This window comes from Pleurodeles waltl, chromosome 12, assembly GCF_031143425.1.
Source record: "Pleurodeles waltl isolate 20211129_DDA chromosome 12, aPleWal1.hap1.20221129, whole genome shotgun sequence".
Taxonomy (NCBI): Eukaryota; Metazoa; Chordata; class Amphibia; order Caudata; family Salamandridae; genus Pleurodeles; species Pleurodeles waltl.
Genome location: NC_090451.1, coordinates 689326837 through 689347564, shown reverse-complemented (window position 1 = coordinate 689347564; position 20728 = coordinate 689326837). Strand labels below are relative to the sequence as shown.

Sequence of the window (20728 nt, the reverse complement as noted above, 5' to 3'; positions counted from 1 at the left end):
TAAAATCTCAAGGTCTATTTTGTATCCAAACTTGATCAAGTGTAAGCTTATTGGTATCTATTTATAGTTCTTTGTGCTTAAAGTAAAGTCTTGCTAGTCTGTTAAGGACTATGGGTAAAGGACATGCAATATTTAAATACTGAATGTGGTATTGTTCATGTTCTACAGTTTAGAAGGAGCTTGTGCAGTATCCTCTCTGGGACAAGTGGGTGCAATGAACAAGTTACTTACCTTTGGTAACGAATTATCTGGTAGAGACTCTATGTAGCTGCAGATTCCCTACCTTAGAATTCCCTGGAGTCAGCTTCGAATTCAGAATTTTTCTGCTGAGCAGTACCCTGCGCGCGCAATCGGGTGCTTTGTCTGGCTCCCCATGGCGTCGTCAGCGTCGTTGGAGCAGTCTGTGATGTCACAGTCTTCTATATAGGCACCACCTCGGTGCGCGTACCTTAGTTCTTTTCCACAACTTCACATGCCAGAAGCGCAGTCTCATGGAAGAACAAACAATTATTTACTTTTCTTTTGACTGTTTGAGCAAAAAGACATGCCCTTGAGAAAGGGAAAAACATGTATATATATGAAAAACAATGTATATATTCTCAGAGCGAGGAGGCTTGGGTGGGTGTAAGGAATCTGCAGCTAGATAGAGTCTCTACCAGATAATTTGTTACCGAAGGGAAGTAACTTGTTCATCTGATAAGAGACTTCTAGTTGCAGATTCTTTGCCTTAGAATAGATACCAAAGCTATAACTCTTGGCGGTGGGCTGCGAAAATATACTTCACACAAGGAAGTACTGTAGGACCAAGCGAGCAAAATCCCCTCTCTCCTCACCTGGCTATCCAGGCAGTAGTATCTTGCGAACGTGTGCACGGAAGCCCACTTTGCCGCCTGGCAAATATCAAGTACTGGCATGCCTCGAGCCAACGCAGTGGTAGCACCTTTCCCTCTGGTAGAGTGAGCTCTCAAGTCTTCAGGAGCCTGCTTCTTAGCCAAAGCGTAGCAAATTTGAATGCTGAGAATGACCCAGCGCAAAATGGTTGGTTTCTGGATTGCCCGACCCTTCTTTGCACCAACGTACCTCACAAAGAGTTGGTTGTCCACCCGGAACTCTTTTGTGCGGTCAAGGTAGAACGATAACGCAGATGGAGGTACAGCAGATGGAGACGCTCCTCTTCTTTAGAGGGATGCGGTGGAGCAAAGAAGGTGGGCAGGGTGATATTTTGACCCAGATGAAAAGGGGTCACCACCTTGGGGAGGAAAGAGGCACAAGTTCGGAGGACTACCTTATCAGGATATATCATGAGAGGCGTAAACCGTCTTAGTAGAGGGACGCCTGGCTGCCAGAATGACATCACAGACTTCGGGAGGGAGGTCATAAACCATCAAACTGCCGCCGCTCAATCTCCAAGCATCAAGTCGCAGAGTTGACAGGTTCGGGTGGAGAACCTTCCCCTGCTGCTGCGACAGAAGATCCTCCCAAAGAGGCAACCTGATTGGAGGATTGATGCTCCTTTTGAGAAGCTCTGGATACCAGACTATTCGTGCTCAATCCGGAGCCACTAGGATTATTTGGGACTGGTCGTTCTTGATTTTCTTGAGAACTCTGGGCATAAGTGGTATGGGCAGAAAGGCATACAGGAGGCCTAAACTCCACTAGCAAAGAAAAGCACCGCTTAGCGATAGCTGCCTTGGAAACTCCAACGCGCAATACTGCTGACAATGCGCGTTTTCTGTGGAGGCAAAAAGATCTAACCAAGACTCTCCCCACTGCTGAAAGAGTGCTTGCTGCACCTCCGGATGGAGATACCATTCGTGATCCGCTAAGCACTGCCGGCTGAGTTTGTCCTCTCTGGCGTTCAGAGAACCTGCAAGGTGTTGAACCACCAAGGTTATTCCCTGATGTTCCAGACAAGGCCAGAGACACAGGGCCTCTTGACAAAGGGTCCACGACCCCACACCGCCCAGCTTGTTGCAGTAACACATTGCGGTGGTGTTGTCCGTGAACACCTGCACTACCTTCCCTTTCACAACAGGAAGAAAAGCTTTTAATGCTAGCCAGATCGCCCTGAGCTCCAATAAGTTGATATGGAGCCAAAATTCCGCTGGAGACCAGAGGCCCCTGATCTCCACCTCTCCCAGATGGCCGCCCCTTCCCAGAAGTGACGCATCTGTCACTACTGTGATATCTGGTTGGAGAAGGGAGAGGAGTCTGCCTCTAACCTAATTGCAGTTCACGAACCACTGTGATCCTTTGGAGTTCCCTCCGAGATCTGAACCAACTTGGTAAGATTTCCCTGATGCTGTGCCCATTGGAACTTCAGGTCCCACTGAAGAGCCATCATATGCCATCTGGCATGTTTCACTAATAGGATGCAGGAAGCCATGAGTCCCAACAGCCTCGGAATCTGTCTCACCGAAATCCAGGATAGAGGCTGAAAAATCAGTATCATAACCGGAATATCCTGGACTCGCTGCTCGGGAGGATAGATCCGATACTGCAATGTGTCCAGAAAAGCTCCACTGAAAGTGAGATTCTGAGAGGGAGTCAGGTGTGACTTTGGCACATTTATAGTGAAACCCAGAGAATGCAAGAGGTTCGCCAGCACGTTCATAGTGAACCCCAGCAAATTCAGGGGGTCGTTGTCGTCTGGAGTTGGGTGACGAGAGCCAGTCGTCCAGGTAGGATAAGATGGAAATCCCTGACCTGCGCAGATGAGCTGCCACCACCGCCATCACTTTCGTGAACACCCGAGGGGCACTGGTCAGACCAAAAGGGAGCACGGTAAACTGAAAGTGCTTGTGGCCCAACTTGAACCGCAAGTAACACCTGTGGGCGGGCAGGATGGGAAATGTGAAAATATGCATCCTGCAACTCCAACGCTACCATCCAATCTGCTTGGTCTAGGGCAGACAAGACCTGAGCAAGAGTGAGCATCTTGAATTTCTCCTTCTTGAGGATGAGACTGACGTCCCTTAAATCCAGGATAGGGCGAAGGTCCTTGTTCTTTTTTGGAATCAGAAAGTAGTGGGAATAACAACCACTGCCTACTTCTGACATCGGGACCCTTTCCATAGCTCCCTTGGCCAAGAGAGCCGAAACTTCCTCGCAGAGCAAGGCCAAATGATCCCACATCAGCCTTTCTTTTCCCAGAGGAATGGAGGGAAAGACTGGAAGGGGAGGGGATAGCCCTTCCCTATGATCTGCAAGACCCATTTGTCCGACGTGATGGACTGCCAGTGAGGTGAGGGAGATGAAATTGAATCCTCCCTCCAACTGGATGGACATGGTCTTGCAGAACCATACTAGGAGGGCTTGGGCACTGCAGAAGAGGGGGGCTGTCTGGGTCTGACGGTACCACAACCTCGTCCTCGCACTGGATGTTGTAAAGCCGGAGGACCGTGGCTAACTTGTGGCTAGTGTGGTACAGTGCCCCTCTCCGAAGCCTCGAAAAGGACAGCAGACAGACTGCTGATGAGCTGGTGCTGAAAGGCCCAAGGATCTGGCCGTAGCTCGAGAATCCTTGAACCTCTCAAGCGCAGAGTCTGCCTTCTCACCAAAAAGCAAAAGCCATCAAAAGGCATGTCCATCAAACTCGACTGGACATCCCCCGAAAAGCCAGTAGGTTGTAGCCAGGCGGGGCGAAAAAGGGCTACTGTCGATGCAATCGCTCTACCCAGCGAGTCGATGGTGTCAATCCACACCTAAGAGTAAACTTGGCTGCCTCTCTTCCACCCTTGACAGCCTGGGTGAGAGTGTCCCGTACGCCCTCTGGGATCTGGGCCAGCACCTGTGCCACTGTATCCAATAAAGTATGGGAAAAACGGCCCAATAGGCAAGAGGTGTTTACTGACCTCAATGCCAGGCTGGAGGAAGAAAACAACTTCTTTCCAAGTTGGTCCAGCCTCTTGAATTCCCTGTCCGGAGGGGTGGAAAGGAAGGCACCACGGGAAGTGGAGGCTTGGACCACCAAGCTCTCTGGGGTGGGGTGTTGGGTGAGGGAACTAGGGTCATTTGGAGCAGGTCTATGGGGGCGGCCAACTGTCCTATTCACAGGAGCCCCTTGCTGGGTTTGGACCATGTTCCCAGAAGGACATCCGTTAGGGATTCATTGAAGGGCAACATCGGCTCCGATGTAGTCACCCCCAGCTAAAGCACCTCCGTCAGGAGATTTGTCCTGACTGGCACCGTCGGCAAATCTAGGTCCAAGACCTCAGCTGCCCTACAGACTGCCATGGCATAAGAAGCCCCTTCCTCCGTAGCCACATTGGGAGGAGAGAGCATGCCAGTATCTAGAGAAGTATCCAGTCCACTGGCTTCCTCTAGATTCTCATACCAGTCCTGTTCATGCTCCAGGTCACACTCTAAAAGGTCCTCAGACCCCTCCCACTCCTCTCCTGTGCCTGGGTGTTAAGAATAAGGCTCAGGCAATGATCTGGGGCTAACCAGGGCCGTTGAAGTCTGAATCAGCGTTGTACGATATCGTTCTGACTCTGAATCATCTGGAATGAGGATGGGGCTACCACCACCATTGGGTGCGGGTGGTGGAGGAGACGCGGACCCAGCGTCGGAGGAGGTCGACTGAGATACGAGCACCAGTCCAGATTCACTATTGGATCCTGGGGTCCCCAACGGCACGGAGGCTGAAGACTCTGAACCCGATGGGGCCCTTGCTGACAATGCGGGCCCATAGACCCACTTGAGGGTGCAGCCCGCTCATCAAATTCTTTAATTTGAGCGGGGGTCACTATGGTCCACGGAAAAGTGGGATGACGTGGAGTCGGCCCTGGCGACGGCTACGCAGAGCCTCTCTCGGAACGACATTCCGTAGACGCCACGTCAGCCTACGGACGTGGCGAAGTCGAAGTCCACTTGGACGCCGACTTGTTTTTGTGCTTCTTACCCGAGTGCCCCGATGACCTCGAATGCGAGGAAGAGGACTTGGGGCTCCTGAAGCGGTGCCGCAACCTCCTCCTACTGCGGGACTGTGACCTCCTCGGAGTCGCGCCGACCAAAGACAGCTGTCAGGCAGCTAGAAGCTTGAGAGATCTCTCTCAAACCCTTATGAGCCATGGCCCAACAGTCAGAACACGACGTCTAATCGTAGTCCTTTTCCAGACACCAGACACACACTCTATGTGGATCCATGACCGACATGGTGTGATGACATGCACCACATTGCTTGAATCCTGTCTTCCTCGAAGACATCTCAAACAATCAAAAAACGTCGACAAAATCATTGAAGAAAAAGGGCAGCTCTTCCCAGATCTGCACTTAACCGGCGCAGAAGGAAAAGAACTGACGAACGTGCGCCGGTGTGGTGCCTATATAGAAGACCGTGACGTCAGAGACGGTTCCAACGACGATGATGACGCCACGCGGAGCCGGATGACGCAAGCGGATCCGAACGGCCCCACCCGACAGTGTGCAAAGAGTACTGCTCAGCAGGGAAATTCCTGATTCGAAGCGGATGCCAGGGAATTCTAAGGTAAGGAATCTCTATTAGATATAGTCACTACAAAACAGGGAACACCAGACCAACTCTTTGTGCCTTTCTGCAGAAGTTTGAAATACAAGCAGCTCCCTAAACCCACACTTAAGACCAATGTCAAGGCCAACCTGGGGCCTTCAGATTTCAATGACTGGAGCCTCAGTATGCCTAGACCCTTAGGCATTGACCACTGACTTTCACACACTTTCCTAGACCTCATCTGAAAAGTTCTAAAGCTGTTGAAATGGTTTGAGGTCTATGTAAAAAATGAATGAAATAAACCAATAAAGAAAGACATGAATAGCATTAGGCAGCGAAGACTGTTTAAGAGAGGATTTATAGTTACCCCTTAGTGGTACTCTTAGGGAAAAAGGGAAGACGGTGCAAGTACCAATGTACAGCCTTCTATCACTGAGAGAGTTTTGACTGGGTTTTTAGTACATTCGTAGTGGGCAAGTTAGAGATGGAAAGTCTTTTGAGACTAGAAATCCATCAAGACAGAAAACATTTTTTTTAACAAAATAGCCTTTACACAGGATGGTCTACTGCAGAAAATGTTTCAGAATTTGTGTCTAAACTGCTACCAGTAAAAGCAAATTCATATCCAGGTTTACCTTATTTAAGGTACTTACGGTTAAAGGGCAACCCACTGACAACTGTAACAAGTTATTCACATTGGCTTTCTTCAGTTACCGCAAAAACCATGTACCAATACACTGAGGGATCTAGATGATGAACCCATTCCCCAATAGCTCTCAGGAGTCCAAGTAAATCTTTGAGTAGAGATGCTGGACATTACACCTGCAATAGCAGATGAGCTTAAAAGTACAAGTTGTGCAACAGATGTATATATGGGTTTTCCTGCATTCTTTGGTGCCACTTGTACCTACTGCTCAAAACCCACAGACCCAATTTCTGTCATCCCTTGCTTCACTTTGTTTCTATTAAAATCATTAAACACAAACTACTTTGTTTCTATTAAAATTATTAAACATATACTAGATGACAAAACTCAATGGCTAAAATCTCAAACCTGCTGTCCAAAACTAAACCAATGAGCACAAGTGTACTTGATAGACGAGGCAGTCTATGGATTAATAAGTCATGCAAAGACATTTTGTGATTAATGAGGTAGGCAGAGCCCTAGACACCTATTGAAACTAAAAAATAAAATGTAATTGCTTATTATGCGCAACACAGTTAACGGTGGTGTTGTAACCAGGGAAAACAGATACTGCAGGTGTTGAAATGCCTTCAGGAGAAAACATACTCAAATTCAGCTGTCACCTTCATGGAGACAACTGGCACATTTCTAAATACAATCACTGGCTCTTCAGACCAACCACTATGCAACACCAGAAGAGATGAAAATGTCTACCATTTCCTCTCCAATTCACAAAGTGCAGATCCATGAGATTGCCTGGGGAATTGTTTTTATATCATGAATAACTACTTGATCTTACTAACTTTTAGAAATATTCAATACATTTGCAAAGCCAGATTCTATGGAAGGATCAACACCTAAAGCCACACTAATATCAACTGCTAAACAAGATTCTATCCTTCAAATTACCACCCAAACAATTCAAATGTCTTTCTTAAGCAGGCTTCCTGAATTGCTATCTTTACGGGGAAAAAAATCTAAACTTCTTTTGTGGTTACAGAATTACCTAAAGGCACAAGATAGACTATGGCAGGGTTCTGCAAAGCTGGTCCTGGAGAGCCGGGTCAATGCCAAATTTTTTGCATATCCATATTTAGAAAAAAAGATGTTTCAGAAATCTACATTTTTCTAATTGTGGATATGCTTAAAATCTGGAATGGACCCGGCTCTCCAGGACCGACTTTGCAGAACCTTGGACTATGGTAGTTGTGCTCCTGGATATGGAGAAAGCCCTTGATTCAGCTACTGAAGACGTGTGACTTTCTCACTAAGGCACTATTGCGATGTAAGCAGCCTAAGGGCAAACATTAACGCTAAACTTCTTCATTTTCTTTTTAATTAATTCCGTAGTTTTTCTTGCAACATTCCTGCCAGGGGTTTCAGAGCGTATTTTAAAGTTAGCACAACTGCAGGAAAAATAGTTGAGTAATAAATGGCCATTTTCAACATGACAATATAAAATTCATATATATTTCAGCTCCATTGCCATAAAAGAGCATGGTAAGTTACAATACAAAAGTAAAAAACAATAAATACACTATGAAATAATTATTAGTTCATAAAAGTCTCAGCAATATAGGGTTGTAAAACAATTAAAATAAGCAAGAGAAATAGTCTATAGCTTAAAATAGACAAAATAATAAAAAGAAAGGGAGACAAAGTCGAAAATCCAGAACCTCAGTTGGACAACAGTTTCTGTCTGAGCCTACTAATGTGCAACAGAAACCGAGAGACAGCAAAGACAATGAACTGCCTGGTGTCATTCTGAAGTACTCTAAAGGCCATTCTATAATTCCAGAATCCCACCCAGGTTGTGACAAACTGGTAGGATCACCCCTTCTGAACCCAAGATAAATGGGACAAAACAGCAAAACATGTTTGGGCGATTCTACCCTCGGTGCGTAAAATGGACAAAGCTGGGCCTGGTCATCAAGGTGGCATTCCCACTTGGCAGAGTAAGAGCCAAGGGGCAAGGTTCCCAGGGGAAATTTGAAATATAAACTCTTTGCAATCTCATTCATGAACTCCTCTAAATGGACCTCCACTTTGAACTTCGAGAAAGGACGCAGTGAGGGACCCAACCCTGGATGCATCCAAATGTAAATTGTCAAACTAGCGCCAGTAAGCGCCTTACAGATTGGACTTGAACACTGAGGTTAGAAGGGGAGGTCCACAGATTCTCGTACCAAGTCTGGCCCAGACATGCTTCCAAGGACCTCAACCAGGCAATCTTACTGGCACCACACTGGCCCAAACACATTTTCTACTGCCTCTTGAAAGCGGTTGTCAGACAATTCTAAAGGTCTAACGTCATGAAAGCCCAAGAGCTCCCCGCAACATAAAGTGGCCCCTAAATGACATGACAATATTATTATAGAGGGAACAGGTGCGCACGCACATGCATGAGGCAACTGAGCACACAATTAGAGGCAAGTATCCAAGTTAATGTGGTAAGGATTGTAGATGGTATCAAAATTCATGGAAGTATCGAGGGTAGGGGAGGTGATAGTGGAGAAGGATGGCAAAAGAGAGGCAAGAACATAAGACATACCAAAGATAGACGAGAAACAGGCTTACAAGCAAGCTGGTAGACCAGGTGTGTGATGGGAAGGAAGGATAAATGGGAAGGAAGGAAACAACAGCAAAGCAGGATCGAGCCACAAATATCAAGTGCTATTTGGGGTGGATTATAGGCATCTGAATGGAAAGAGGAAAGGTATATGGGTGACAGAAGAGCACTGAGTATTCGATGTGTATTATCTGTTTGAGAGTGGTTATTGCCTGGCAAGAGGAGTGCTGATGTTAAACATGAATTACAGATTGCTCTTTCTGTCAGACACCTTCAGGTTCTGGGCAAAGTTTAAAGAAGAGTATATATAGCCTCACAGGTAACATGCAGTTTTATGAGCTGAGCAAATATCTAGAGGCAGCCAATTGAGAGCTTTAGGAACAGGGAAGAGTCTGTTTAGTTTGCTAATTTTAATTATCAGTCTGGCAATAGAGCATAGCACTGTTCTGAAAGAAGACACGTCAGCAAGAAAAGCACACTCCGATGTCCAATGAGGGATATTCTAGACTTTATGGTTAATGTGAGGTTGTCTTTCTAGATAAAAAGTTTTACGTTGAAAGAACTGTCATGGATATAGATAGCATTTTTGGCTATTTTTTTTCCATTCAACAGTGTGGAAAGCCAGGGGATGCTGACACTGGTGTGCACCAGTGTCAAATGCTACTGAGAGATCTAACAGGACCAGCACGGCGGGAACATGTTGATTATGGACTAGGGCACAGACTTTCAAATGCAGCTGTCACTGCACTTTCTCTACTACAGCTGGCACAAAAGCCTGCTTGCACTGGATGTGGAAGATTTTGCGCTTCCATACTGCTGGCTAAATGGTTGGAAGACTGCATAAATTGGTGAAGTAGGGAAATTGAGAACCTGGCCTATAGTTCTCAGTATTGTCAGGGTACTTTTTTCCCCCAGTAAGGGTACAACTAGTGCCTTTTTAAATTGTCTGGTACACTACCCAAGCTAAGGGTGTATTAATGATGGCATGCACATGAGATACCGATATAAGCAAAACTTTCTTTAAGCAGATTAGCCAAGTTAATATCTACACTTAGGCCTGTGGCTTTTCTATTTTGTATCTGAGTCATACAATTTTCTTCATCTATTAGTGACTGATTTTTTTTCGTAATCATCGCTGGGCTGTATTGAAAGTTATGTATCAGTATTAAAGGTTAAAGTGTGAGAAAGAAAGTTGCAAATGTATTGATTTTTTTCTGAAAGAAATCAGCAAACATTAAATTTGTCCAGTGAACCGGGATCAAGACAGTGTTCTGACATTTCTTTCAGTTCTTTAATCACTGCAAAAATGTTTTCAGACAGGCTATGTGCAGAAAGAATTTTTTGTGAGTAGTAAGGAGATTTAGTACAGAACTTACCCATCGGGCAGACTGAAAATGACTATTTCCGTCTGCGTTCCGGGCACAGATGGGCTCGCCTCTTGTGTGTCGCCTGAGCAGATGCTCATTCTGCATCTTAGATACTGCCCTCACTGCATAGGGAAACAATTAGACAGCCTTCCAAAATGATGGCTCTTACCTGCCTCAAACAGGAAAAGTAGTACAAAATATAGGAGTTGAGTTGGGTAAAAGAAACTCAACCACTCCTGCATGGCCACCCGGAGAGGGGGGGGGGGGGGGGGGGGGGGGGGGGAATTACAAGTGGAGACTTCTATAAACCAACCCACCAGCCAGAACAGATAAAATAATTTTAGAAATCTTTGATAGCTTAGAGTTAGCATAGTAACTGGTTGCTTTTCTAATCCATAAAAATGTAAAGCTATTACTAGGTCAGACAGTATATCTACCCATCCTTTCACCCATGTGAACTTTTGCCAATCCAACTGTGGATGGGCTATATAAATAAACTGCATTTATGATTTCCCTCCACTGTATTCAATTAATTTGTCAGATCATCCAACACCCTAAGCTTTCTGCGATTTTGAGAATCACAAATCTTGCACAAACTTGACGCAAATGCAATGTCCACAATTCCTAACATACTGGCCTCAAAAGAGGCTCCGTTGTGTATGGAATCCCACCGCTGCACCTGTATGTTCTGCGACTGTTAGACACAGTGCAGGCAAGAGAGCGATTTCATTTTTCTTGCTGCTCTGTAAATTACAAATTTCACTATACTCAGAGTAAAAGGGTGATGACATTGCTTTTTAAGCAGTTAATGTCCAAGAGTCTACATACTGATTTACTTACTGAAAACTATTTTGGAATGTTTAGGAAATTATTCCACCTTCTTGATTTTGGTCACTTAGTATTGAAGCACCTTTTTACATTTTATTGCATGTTTTAACTTTGTTTTCTTAATTCTATGTTACCTGACTGTAATATTTGTTCAAATTTTGTATTAAAATATCTCCCAGGCAGTGACTGGTAGTGAGGTTGTTTACTATTTAGACTGCTTATTGCATAGACACAGTCTGCAATCACTGCGGAAAATCTATGTTCTTGCACTACACATGTCCTGCACTTACAGCGTTTGCAAATGGAAAGTGAGTTGGAAAGAGTTAGTAGTTGATACAATGTAAGTATGTTTTTAAAAGACACAGCATTAGGAAAACTATAAATCATCCAAGTGTGCGCCTCTTTTCCCAGCTGCTTAAATAAGTTGATTTTAATTATCCTTTTTATCCAATGGGAAATTATTTTCCCTGAATCTCTGTGTGACTATACTTGAAACCAGCAGCAAGCCTAGATACACAGATCTAAATAACTGTGGACACTTAACCTTTCATCTCTGAGACATCCATAAATCGAGTAAGGTATAGAAATAATTAGCATCTCTTACAAATGGGACAAATCACAATATGTACAAATAAGGTGCAGTAATAATGATTAATATGAGAACCTTGTAAAGTGCTAAATCATCAATGTGAGGTACCTCTTCATTCTGTTGACGTCTAGATATGTGGCTAGTGACTTTTTAGACAGCGTACCCACCCCTTTCAAAGACTCTTCACGAGCGGATAGTTTTAGCTGAATTGGGTTTTTATCCAAGAGGTTCTAGGTCTTTGAGTGGTCTACCACTGTGTTCCAACAAGAATGACTTTAGGTGGATAACAGATTCTCTGTAACTTGCCTGGATTTGCCGTGCCTAAAATCACCCATCTAGTGTGTGTTAATTAGCTAACACCATATTCTGTACACATAATGAATATTGTGCACCATCGGTTTTTCTGTCACCACCCTGTTCGCAAAGAAAGAAGAAATATTCGTAACAGAACACGCAAAGTTATTCTAACTGTTACTGCTTTTAAACACATTTGTGAAGCAGCAAGAAGCAAGGATGAACAAAAGGACTATTTTCGTAACGTTATTTGAAAGATACACCTTACCCTCTGGTAGAGTAAGTAAGCTTCTGCACGGGCTTAATTTATGTTGTCGAAAAGAACTGTTTGTAAATTATAATTTTACATGAGTAACAATAATAAGATTGCTATTAAGTAATTGTCAGCCCTACAAATTATAACTCATCTTACAAAATAAAGTACCGTAAAAACACTACAAAATAAATTCAGATGTGCATCTTTGTGCGGCAAAATTTACACTAATCCATGCTGCAACATTCTCGAAATCCGACTTGTTTTTAGTGTAATTATTTAAGTAAGTGTCACACAGACATACCCTCAATGTTTTTTGCCTCCTGGGGTGTGTTGAACTCACATTGCCCAAAGCGAGCAAGGTAAAAGTATAGTGATTTAGTTCAGTAGTAATAGTAAAAATATGTTCAATTGATACAACAGGTAGGATGCACATCGAACTCTTCTTGTATATCTATACCAGGAGTTCTTAAAAGGAATTCTGAAGCCGATATCTAATCACCAGTTAAAAGCATGTGGAGCGTAGTAATAGACACTACTTAAATCTAGCATGGCAAGTTTTCCTGTGAGTCTGTCTCAGTAGCGCAGCGCTTTATATTCAAATATCATCAATTAGTAAAAAGAAATGTTTTTGGCAGAACTATCACTTTGAGACGACCACTAGATATACCTAGTCACATGTAGCATAAATCGATGCTCAAAAAGCCAACCAAGAATGCTTCCCACTCCACATAGCACAATAATTGCTGTCAACAACAAAACATCACAGGAGCTGAAACATGCTAACAACTCAAATAACCCCCTAAAACTCATGACAAAGACACATCACCAACTGAAAACAACATAACTGATAAAGGCTCACTGAGGAAAACCCATTCTATAAACTGAAGGAAAACAAACTAACAAATGAAATCTCTCTACAATTTTTTTTTTTTTAAAACACCATCGCCCAAGCCCAAAGTATTCCAACAGATGAAATTCTATTATCACTGTAATCAACATGAAATTCACAATAAGCGGGTTTCTGTAAAACTAAAGATTCTACTGGATTCCTATCTACAGCCGACGAAGTATGTCCAAAAGTACTGTCTAGAAGATAGATAATTTGTAAACTTAGTATGATTTACAAGTAACTTCATTTATTAGCATTACATCTGTATACTGTTATGGTTTAATACTGCTCTTATGGTTTAATACTGCTCACTGACAGTCCACTTAAATGGTTAGCAGAACACCCATATAGCTGCATCTTTGTTCTGATCAAGGTAAGAGTGGTCTGATTTAGAAACCGGTGAAAAGGCTGGGGTGCAAACAAAGCTTATGTTAGAAAGACAGAAGGATAAAGTAAGCTCATACTTAGAGAGGCAGCATAACTTATGCTGGAGCATGTATTAAAAACTAAAAATATTGAATGCACCAGTGATGCCCAATAACAAAGCGGAGGGTGTTAAGTAAATAAGAGTACCTGCAACAGGTCATGAATCACACATGCAAGGCCATATGATGCATTCACAACAGCCAAGTCATTAATTGTGTAAAGGAAGCTAGGAGTTATTTTAGAAAGTCCAATGAAAAGGGGGGAGGGAATCACTAGATATTCTATAACTTGCTGATTCAAATTATACTTATGCCTGCATTATTGTTCTTATAGATCCATCCATACAAAATAAGCTACAATATTGGATTTAAAATTATTCATACACACAGAAAGTGGTCTGGTTGGCACATGGTTATCTCTATGAGGAAAGTAAAATTATAAATAGACCCTTCAATGTCTTATACTTCCACTACAAAGCAGGTAAAAGAAACTAAGCAGCTAAAAGCACTTCAGATACCTTCTTCTCCAACTGATGGTTCGTCTGCCTCCTCTTGCGTGGGTGTGTCACATGATACCAAGGTGACTTGTGTGCACTTTCCGTAGAGGTCCACCACTGCCCAAACCTTTGATGGGATCCCAGAGGCAGCCACACCACAGTCTTGTCCATTTACCCAGAGTCGAAGGTCCCCGCTGGCAGTTCGTTGAATCCCCACCCTATCTCCCTCTCCCAGCTGATCCAAATCCTGCCCATATTCTTCCAAGATAGATCGTCCATCCCGCAGTACCGAGCACCCTGAGATAATCCAGGAACCTCCCTTCAGACCAGTAGCGCTGCTGGGGAAATCAAGAAGGTTGGGGTCCAGCGCAGTGACTCCAATTTCAATTGACCCGCTCCATGAATTGACCTAAGAATTGAAAAAACACAAGAAATGCATTAAAAATAAGGTAAAAGTATAATTACAAGCAACTATAATGCAAATAAAATCAGAAAGCAACGTCTCACAACAAACAATCGTAACTACCAACTTGAACTTCATCAGAGGCAATGAGACCAAAATCTAGCAAAAAACACATCAGACAATAGAAAGTGACCAATAAACTTTAAAAAAAAAAAAAAAAAAAAAAAAAAATATCTTTTCACTCTAGGCCAAGATCACATTAAGAAAGGCAGAAACAAAATATACAAAATACAGCAATCACATCCAACTGAGAACATCATCATAATGAATAACACAATATATAAAAAAAAATAACCACCCTTTCACATATAGCATGAAACACTAAATCAGTTGTCTGCCGCCTTGTGAAACATGTCCCATGACACAAAGACAAAGCAGCAACCACGCCCAATGAGGGTTGTATCATGTGATTTGATTATCTGGAAGGCAACACCACCCAAATTTAACTACATAACAAATGCACTGTCCACACCCAACAACAACCAGGTGAGACACTCATAAGATGCAAGGAAAGTACCAAAATGGAAGCCCCCTCACAGCCATAATAGCAAAGAAAAAAAATGTAAGACACTATAATTTAATACTAAAAATACATTTAAAATGAATCAGCAGGAGCAAGAATGTAGCTCTACCTGAACAATATCGTAGTCCATTGAAAAGGTCACCATTTGATGATTAAGTATCTTTCTAAAGCCTCCATCTCATAACCACGCAGAACTACCATCATCAGCATCTATTAACTTCATGTTAGCAAAGCCACTGATGCTGCCACCCAGAATGTATTAGAACACGTTTTAAAAACACAGTAACAGCCAAGGTATAGCAAACCAATCATACACTCTCCACACGTCTTCTCACCTCCTCTCAAATCCAACAGCCCACAAATTAAGTCAACATACACCTGCACAATCCCATAGCCGATGAATAATACCAATAAAAACATTTTAATAATACTAACAAACATTAGGTCATCCCAAAAATTGTACAGACAAGTCTCGTGCAGATCTGAATATGTCAAACGGTAGCATTTAAATATCAAACACAAAAATGAAATCAGTTATCTTTTCACCCGCTCCTGACACAAGCATGTATATGCCAGATCCGATCATACTAAGGCTCTCACTATTAGATGCCGGGAGCAGTATCCAGAAGTGGTGGGAGGGGGACTGGAGAGAATGGGGGTCTAGGAAACTATAAATTGTCTGGTATATCTAAACCTTTCAGTTATCGGATTGAGAAACAAATTACACAGTTTACCAGGTGTAAATGGACACGGGCTGGAGGTCATAACAACCTGAAATACTTCCCCATCCCGCCCCTCCCCACTTGATACGGGAAAGTACTCCTCCCAGAGCCTGCCAAGCACCCAGGTCCCAAAGGCAATCCCCACCCGCGACACGTCCTGACCAGCACCACCTAATGTAACCTAGAAGTAGGTGGTAAATATATACATTTAAGTACCTGAAATTAGGAAATAACCACGAAAAAGGACTTTGTAAAATATTTGCTGGCTTTCATAGTCTGGGAAAATTAACTAGTAATCCATGTTAAATCACGGTGAATCATTAATTCTGGTACCAGTGTCTCCCAAGTGGGTAATGGGGAACTTGTAATGGAGACCAAAAGAAGGAGCAGGGTGTCAATATTTGAAGGATGAGCTGGTAAATAATGGCTGAAAATCAGCGGGTCATTGTGGTTAGGGTGTATGCAGTTCAAACCCAGTTTTTTTAGTCCACTCAAGGAAACCTTCAGGTAACCTTGTAAAAAGGTTAAAATATCCAATTAAAAGCAAACCTTCACTGGTGCAAAATAAACGTGTCCATCAGTGTGAGAAGAGCCCGATGATGAAGCATGCCGCCCTTGGATAGGTGAGGATTTCCGTCCTTATGGAGGAATTAATCCAAAAATTCCGGACATTGAGAATTAGAGTATTCTTTTTGACGTTATTGAGAGGTTTAAATCTCTATCTTAAACTAACAAAGTAATATTATGCAGAAAAATGCTAGCTAATGGACACTTCTTTCTGAGCTTGACATCTCAGACATTCAAACCTCCTCAGAGGGGACACAGGATTGAGGTGATCTTCAACAGTAGTTTAAAAACAATTACACTGACATTTACTCCAAAGCAGGGGTAATGAGTGATGGTTAGCACGCTCTAAGAAGGGCAAGGCTACATTCACCGTAGCCTGTCAGCTCTGTAGCAGCTGGTAAATATGTATATGATTTCTATAAGCAAGGTCGGCTTGATCTCTATCATATATACCACAAACCTGAATACCCCAGGCCCTGTAGAGTTTCTGACGACGTATACAGGTGGCAACACTTCGTGATGATCAAGCAATTGTGTTTTATTTAGCAGCATATGATTCTCCTGTCCGTAAGTGATATGTAAACCGCAAGGGTGCTCTTACTTTTTCAGTGAAAGCTGTTGAATGTTGGCGGACTTTTCTTGTTTAGTAAATGAATGCTGTACTTGTCAATGAAGATCGATTTATCTAGTTTTAAGACAGGGTTAGGACTAGATAAACTACACATATATTTATATATAAACAGAGAGAATCCGAAGAGGGTGTACTTCCTTTTTCACATTAAGTATTAAAGTGCCAAACACACTGAATTTTCTCGACAGGAACATAGCTACAGTTCCTGGTCAAACAGAGACACAGTGTGTGGTTCACATTGGCTGTTGCAGTTAAAGCACAAAGAGAAACATAGAAAGTGAAGAAAGACCAATCATCTGCAGCAGAGTGCTCAAATGTGCCAGTCAGCAAAATGTACACATTGTACCACAATTAAAAATACAGTGTACTCTATTGTTCCACTATGTCAGTTCTATTTACAAAAAATGTTCCCCTGACCCAAAGTGATATTCTCTACATGAAACTAGCCTTCACCCATAAGAGGCACTTTGACAAGAGCCACATAGAGAATGTTTGACAATGCAGAAATGTCAATAGTACAAGATTCTATATAAATCTCAATAATCCAGATTACCCCTCTCACCCTGCTTCTGTCGTACAACAACCAGTGAGAGTTTAGCAAAGGGTTATTTTTTGCCAAATCGCACTGGGCATGCCCTCTGCATACTAAACCAGATTCTCATCCTGATTACGGATAACTGTGTGGTTAACCATTGCTAATGATAATAGTAGATTTTCAAGAACTCTTACTCATTCAAAACTGAAAATAGTTTGCATTACCCTACGCAAACTTAATTCATCATGTAGTAAATGTGAATTTTGGATCATGAAAGAAGCGTCCAAGTCTTTAATAAATTATCTTGTGGGATATCAAAACCCCTGTTCCAATCCAACTATGGCCTCGGATGGGCTCGTGCTACGAGATGGGTAGTGTTTCCTCTTGCGCTTGTTCGTTGGTTGGTGAGTTACTCGTTGAGAGGACGTAGAACAACTGGTTTCGGGTAAGGGTCTTCCATACAGCTGGGTATGGGGATTTGGGCTGGTGTTGGTATTTGAGAGCTGCGGTCAGTCCTGGGGCAACCACCATGGGGTGGAGGCATCTCCGGTCTGCTCTCCTTGTGAAAAAAGTACCGTTGCAAGCTGAACATTTAACGCGTTACAAAACAGTTTGCTAGTGATATGAGCGTTGAGGTGCTTGCAGTAAACCGGTGCAGAATAGGGGTGTGCCCAAGCGGTGCGCTTGCCCCTAGTGGGTACCGGGGGGAAGCTGGAGCCGATTGCCCTCTGCCCTGGGGGCAACTGACAGCTTACTCTGCAGTCTACCCGTAACCCAAACCGTTGACATTTCCTTCTTCCATTGAGAGGTGCCAGCCTGGTGCTAAGGGGTGCCCTAGCCCTTAAAGGTTACCTCTCACTGGGCAAATCTCTGGAGGATGGGCTAGTGATGGATGTCCTCGTCCCCGAGATGACTTCAGAGGAGAGGTCATCTGACAGCTCACCGGGCCGTGCTGGCCGGGGCTGCTAATCCCGGAAGAATGGCAGGAGCTAGTGCTTGGAATAACCCCCCCGGTGGGGAAGTGCTGCTGGATACCTCACCAGCGATCCCAGGGAGAAGGGGCCTCTGCCTGGGGTGGGTGATCCGGGGTTGATAACTGGTTTGAGCAGGGATGTGTCAGTTGCCTGGTTGCGGTTTGACAGGTGGGAAGGCTCCTGGGGGGACAGGGGCACTGGTTCACGGGGGTGGGTGTGCTGGCCCTGGTGGGGCACTGGGTGACCGGCGGACGGCCTGGTCCCTGGGTCCCCTCTGTGGCGGGGCTGACACCCCCCTGGGGCAGAGGCCCTTCCCTCTGACAGCTCACCTTGCGGTCTATCCGCACGCTGAAGACCTGCCCCTCCCGCAGCGGCTCCCGGCTCAGCACCAGGCCGTGGTTGAACTCCTGCACCGGCTGGCTGCGCTGTGCCGTCCGGTTCCAGTTGGACAGGGAGATGAGCTTCCCGGTGCGGGGGTGCAGCTCTGCTGCACCCGCCATCTTCCTTCCGCCCGCCCCGCGGCAGCGTCGCGCGACATCGCTCGCCGCCTTACGGCAGTGTGACGTCATTTCGAACGCCTTACGGCCGAGCGGCAGTCTATCCGTCGCTTTACGGCAGCGTGGCGTCCTGTCAACCGTTTACGACAGGGTGGGGTGCCTGACTGCCTTACGGCAGTGTGGTATCTAGTCACTATACTTTTGTGGCAGAGAGGTGTGTGGCTTTAAGTAATTCGGTGGGATGGCAGATGTCACAACTCTGGCCTGTAGCTGTATTTTTGGGCGATTGGTCCCTAATACTGACTTCTAAGCACTAATAGGCAACATACTGTACTGGGACTGAATGAAGAAGGAGTTTATGTTATAAGGCTTGGCTTTGGCAGTCAGGGCCAAATAGGGATTCCACGGCACAGTTTGATCCTTATGTTTATTTAAGATGTTTAAGATGGTTATTTAAGATTGGTGCTTCAGACATTAGGGGGTGATGTTTAAAGGTTTGGCCCATGTATGTGTATAAGATTACTAATACAGTTATGATAATCTCAATGGTATATAATTGACGTGGCCAACACTAACACTCGGTTATAAAATGCAGGCAGTAGTAACACTCTTAGGGCTGATTATGAAACCGTCAGCTGAACGTCTGACAGGGAGGTTGCTGCCATACAGGCTACCTTCCCACCGCCCCATTAACAGTTTCCTAGCGGGAAACAGCCTACATCATTGTCTCTGCTTTGTAATCGAGCCGAATGCTGTAGAGTGCAGGGTGCACTAGCACCATCGCAATGACCACTGTCTGCAAAGCAGACAGTGAACATTGGGATGGTGCTGGCCAGGGGGGGCCCTGCACTGCCCCTGCCAAGTGCATGGGCAGTGCAATACCCCCACCCTCCCCTGGGGCCTCCTGCACCTGTTCTCTGCAACTCCTGCCAGGATTGTAATGTGGTGGTCGGACCGCCGCATTGACAGAAGGCCAACCGCCATCCGCGAGTCTGACGATCTAGTGACCGCCATACTCGTAATGAGGCCCTTAGTCTTAAGTTCCCTGTGCAAAAGGGAGAATTCAGTAGTAAGTAATAAACTTTTTTTAGAAGAAGTAGTATTGGGGGGAGGAGGGAGGGTTGCCAAGTAGCCAGTATAATACCAGCATGACCAGTATTTGAATACCCATGCTGGTTCAAACATTAGGAAAATTGCCCAAATCCTTTCTTCCCCCTTTATCCGTACATGTAGTAAACAGTAAATGTAAAAATAAAACACTTTGCAATGTGGTTTGCTGTGCATAAATGACCCGTGTCTGACAGTTAAAAGTAAAAAAAAAAAAAAAAAAAAAAAGGCAATCTTAAAAATTTATTAAGATGATGTCATATAAAGGTCTATTTAAGAATCATGTCTAGGCATTTACAGAAACTTATAATGTAAACAGATTGCCAGTATTTTCTCTAGGAAAGTTGGTAACACAAAAAGGGAATAAAGAGATGAAAATGACTGAGAAGACAACCATTTAGACAACCTCTTAGGGAATACAGTTCACAGAATGCAAAATTCTGTCACTTTCACATTAAATAATTTACAGTTCTATTAAGGACACAGAGGCGGGTAGTATTGCCTTCTTTTTTCCAACTTACATACTCAGCAGACATTTAAACAGTAACACTAATGAAACTATTATAATGAAAAGTCTACGATTCCCTTGAGTCTTTAAGCATTAAGTTACCAACATCATAGGGAAACAGCCAGCCAAAATACATAGACATATGTAGATAAAACCAGCCCCAGGCCCTTCAAGTTCCTCTTTTATCTGTGAACAGCTTGCTGAAGTGACATACTTATTCTTGTTTGTTATTCAACCCTGCAGCAAAATACAGTTACATCGCAGTATTAAGCAAAATATTACATTCTCTCTGCTTATACTGTAAACACATACTACCTGTAACTGTAAATAAT

At 43.9% G+C, this 20728-nt stretch overlaps 1 protein-coding gene across 2 annotated transcripts in view; it reads right to left on the bottom strand.

Annotated features, from left to right (window-relative positions):
* NEURL4 (neuralized E3 ubiquitin protein ligase 4) overlaps nucleotides 1–18823 on the bottom strand; it is a 139429-nt gene extending 120606 nt beyond the window's left edge. For both annotated transcript variants that reach the window (XM_069215503.1, XM_069215504.1), the window contains exons 1-2: nucleotides 18614–18823; nucleotides 13891–14278 (exon numbers count right to left, since the gene is read on the bottom strand). In XM_069215503.1, the coding sequence (XP_069071604.1) occupies nucleotides 13891–14278; nucleotides 18614–18784 (559 nt within the window). In that variant the 5' untranslated portion in view covers nucleotides 18785–18823. The remainder of the gene's footprint in view (nucleotides 1–13890; nucleotides 14279–18613) is intronic.
* Nucleotides 18824–20728: the final 1905 nt, after the last annotated feature.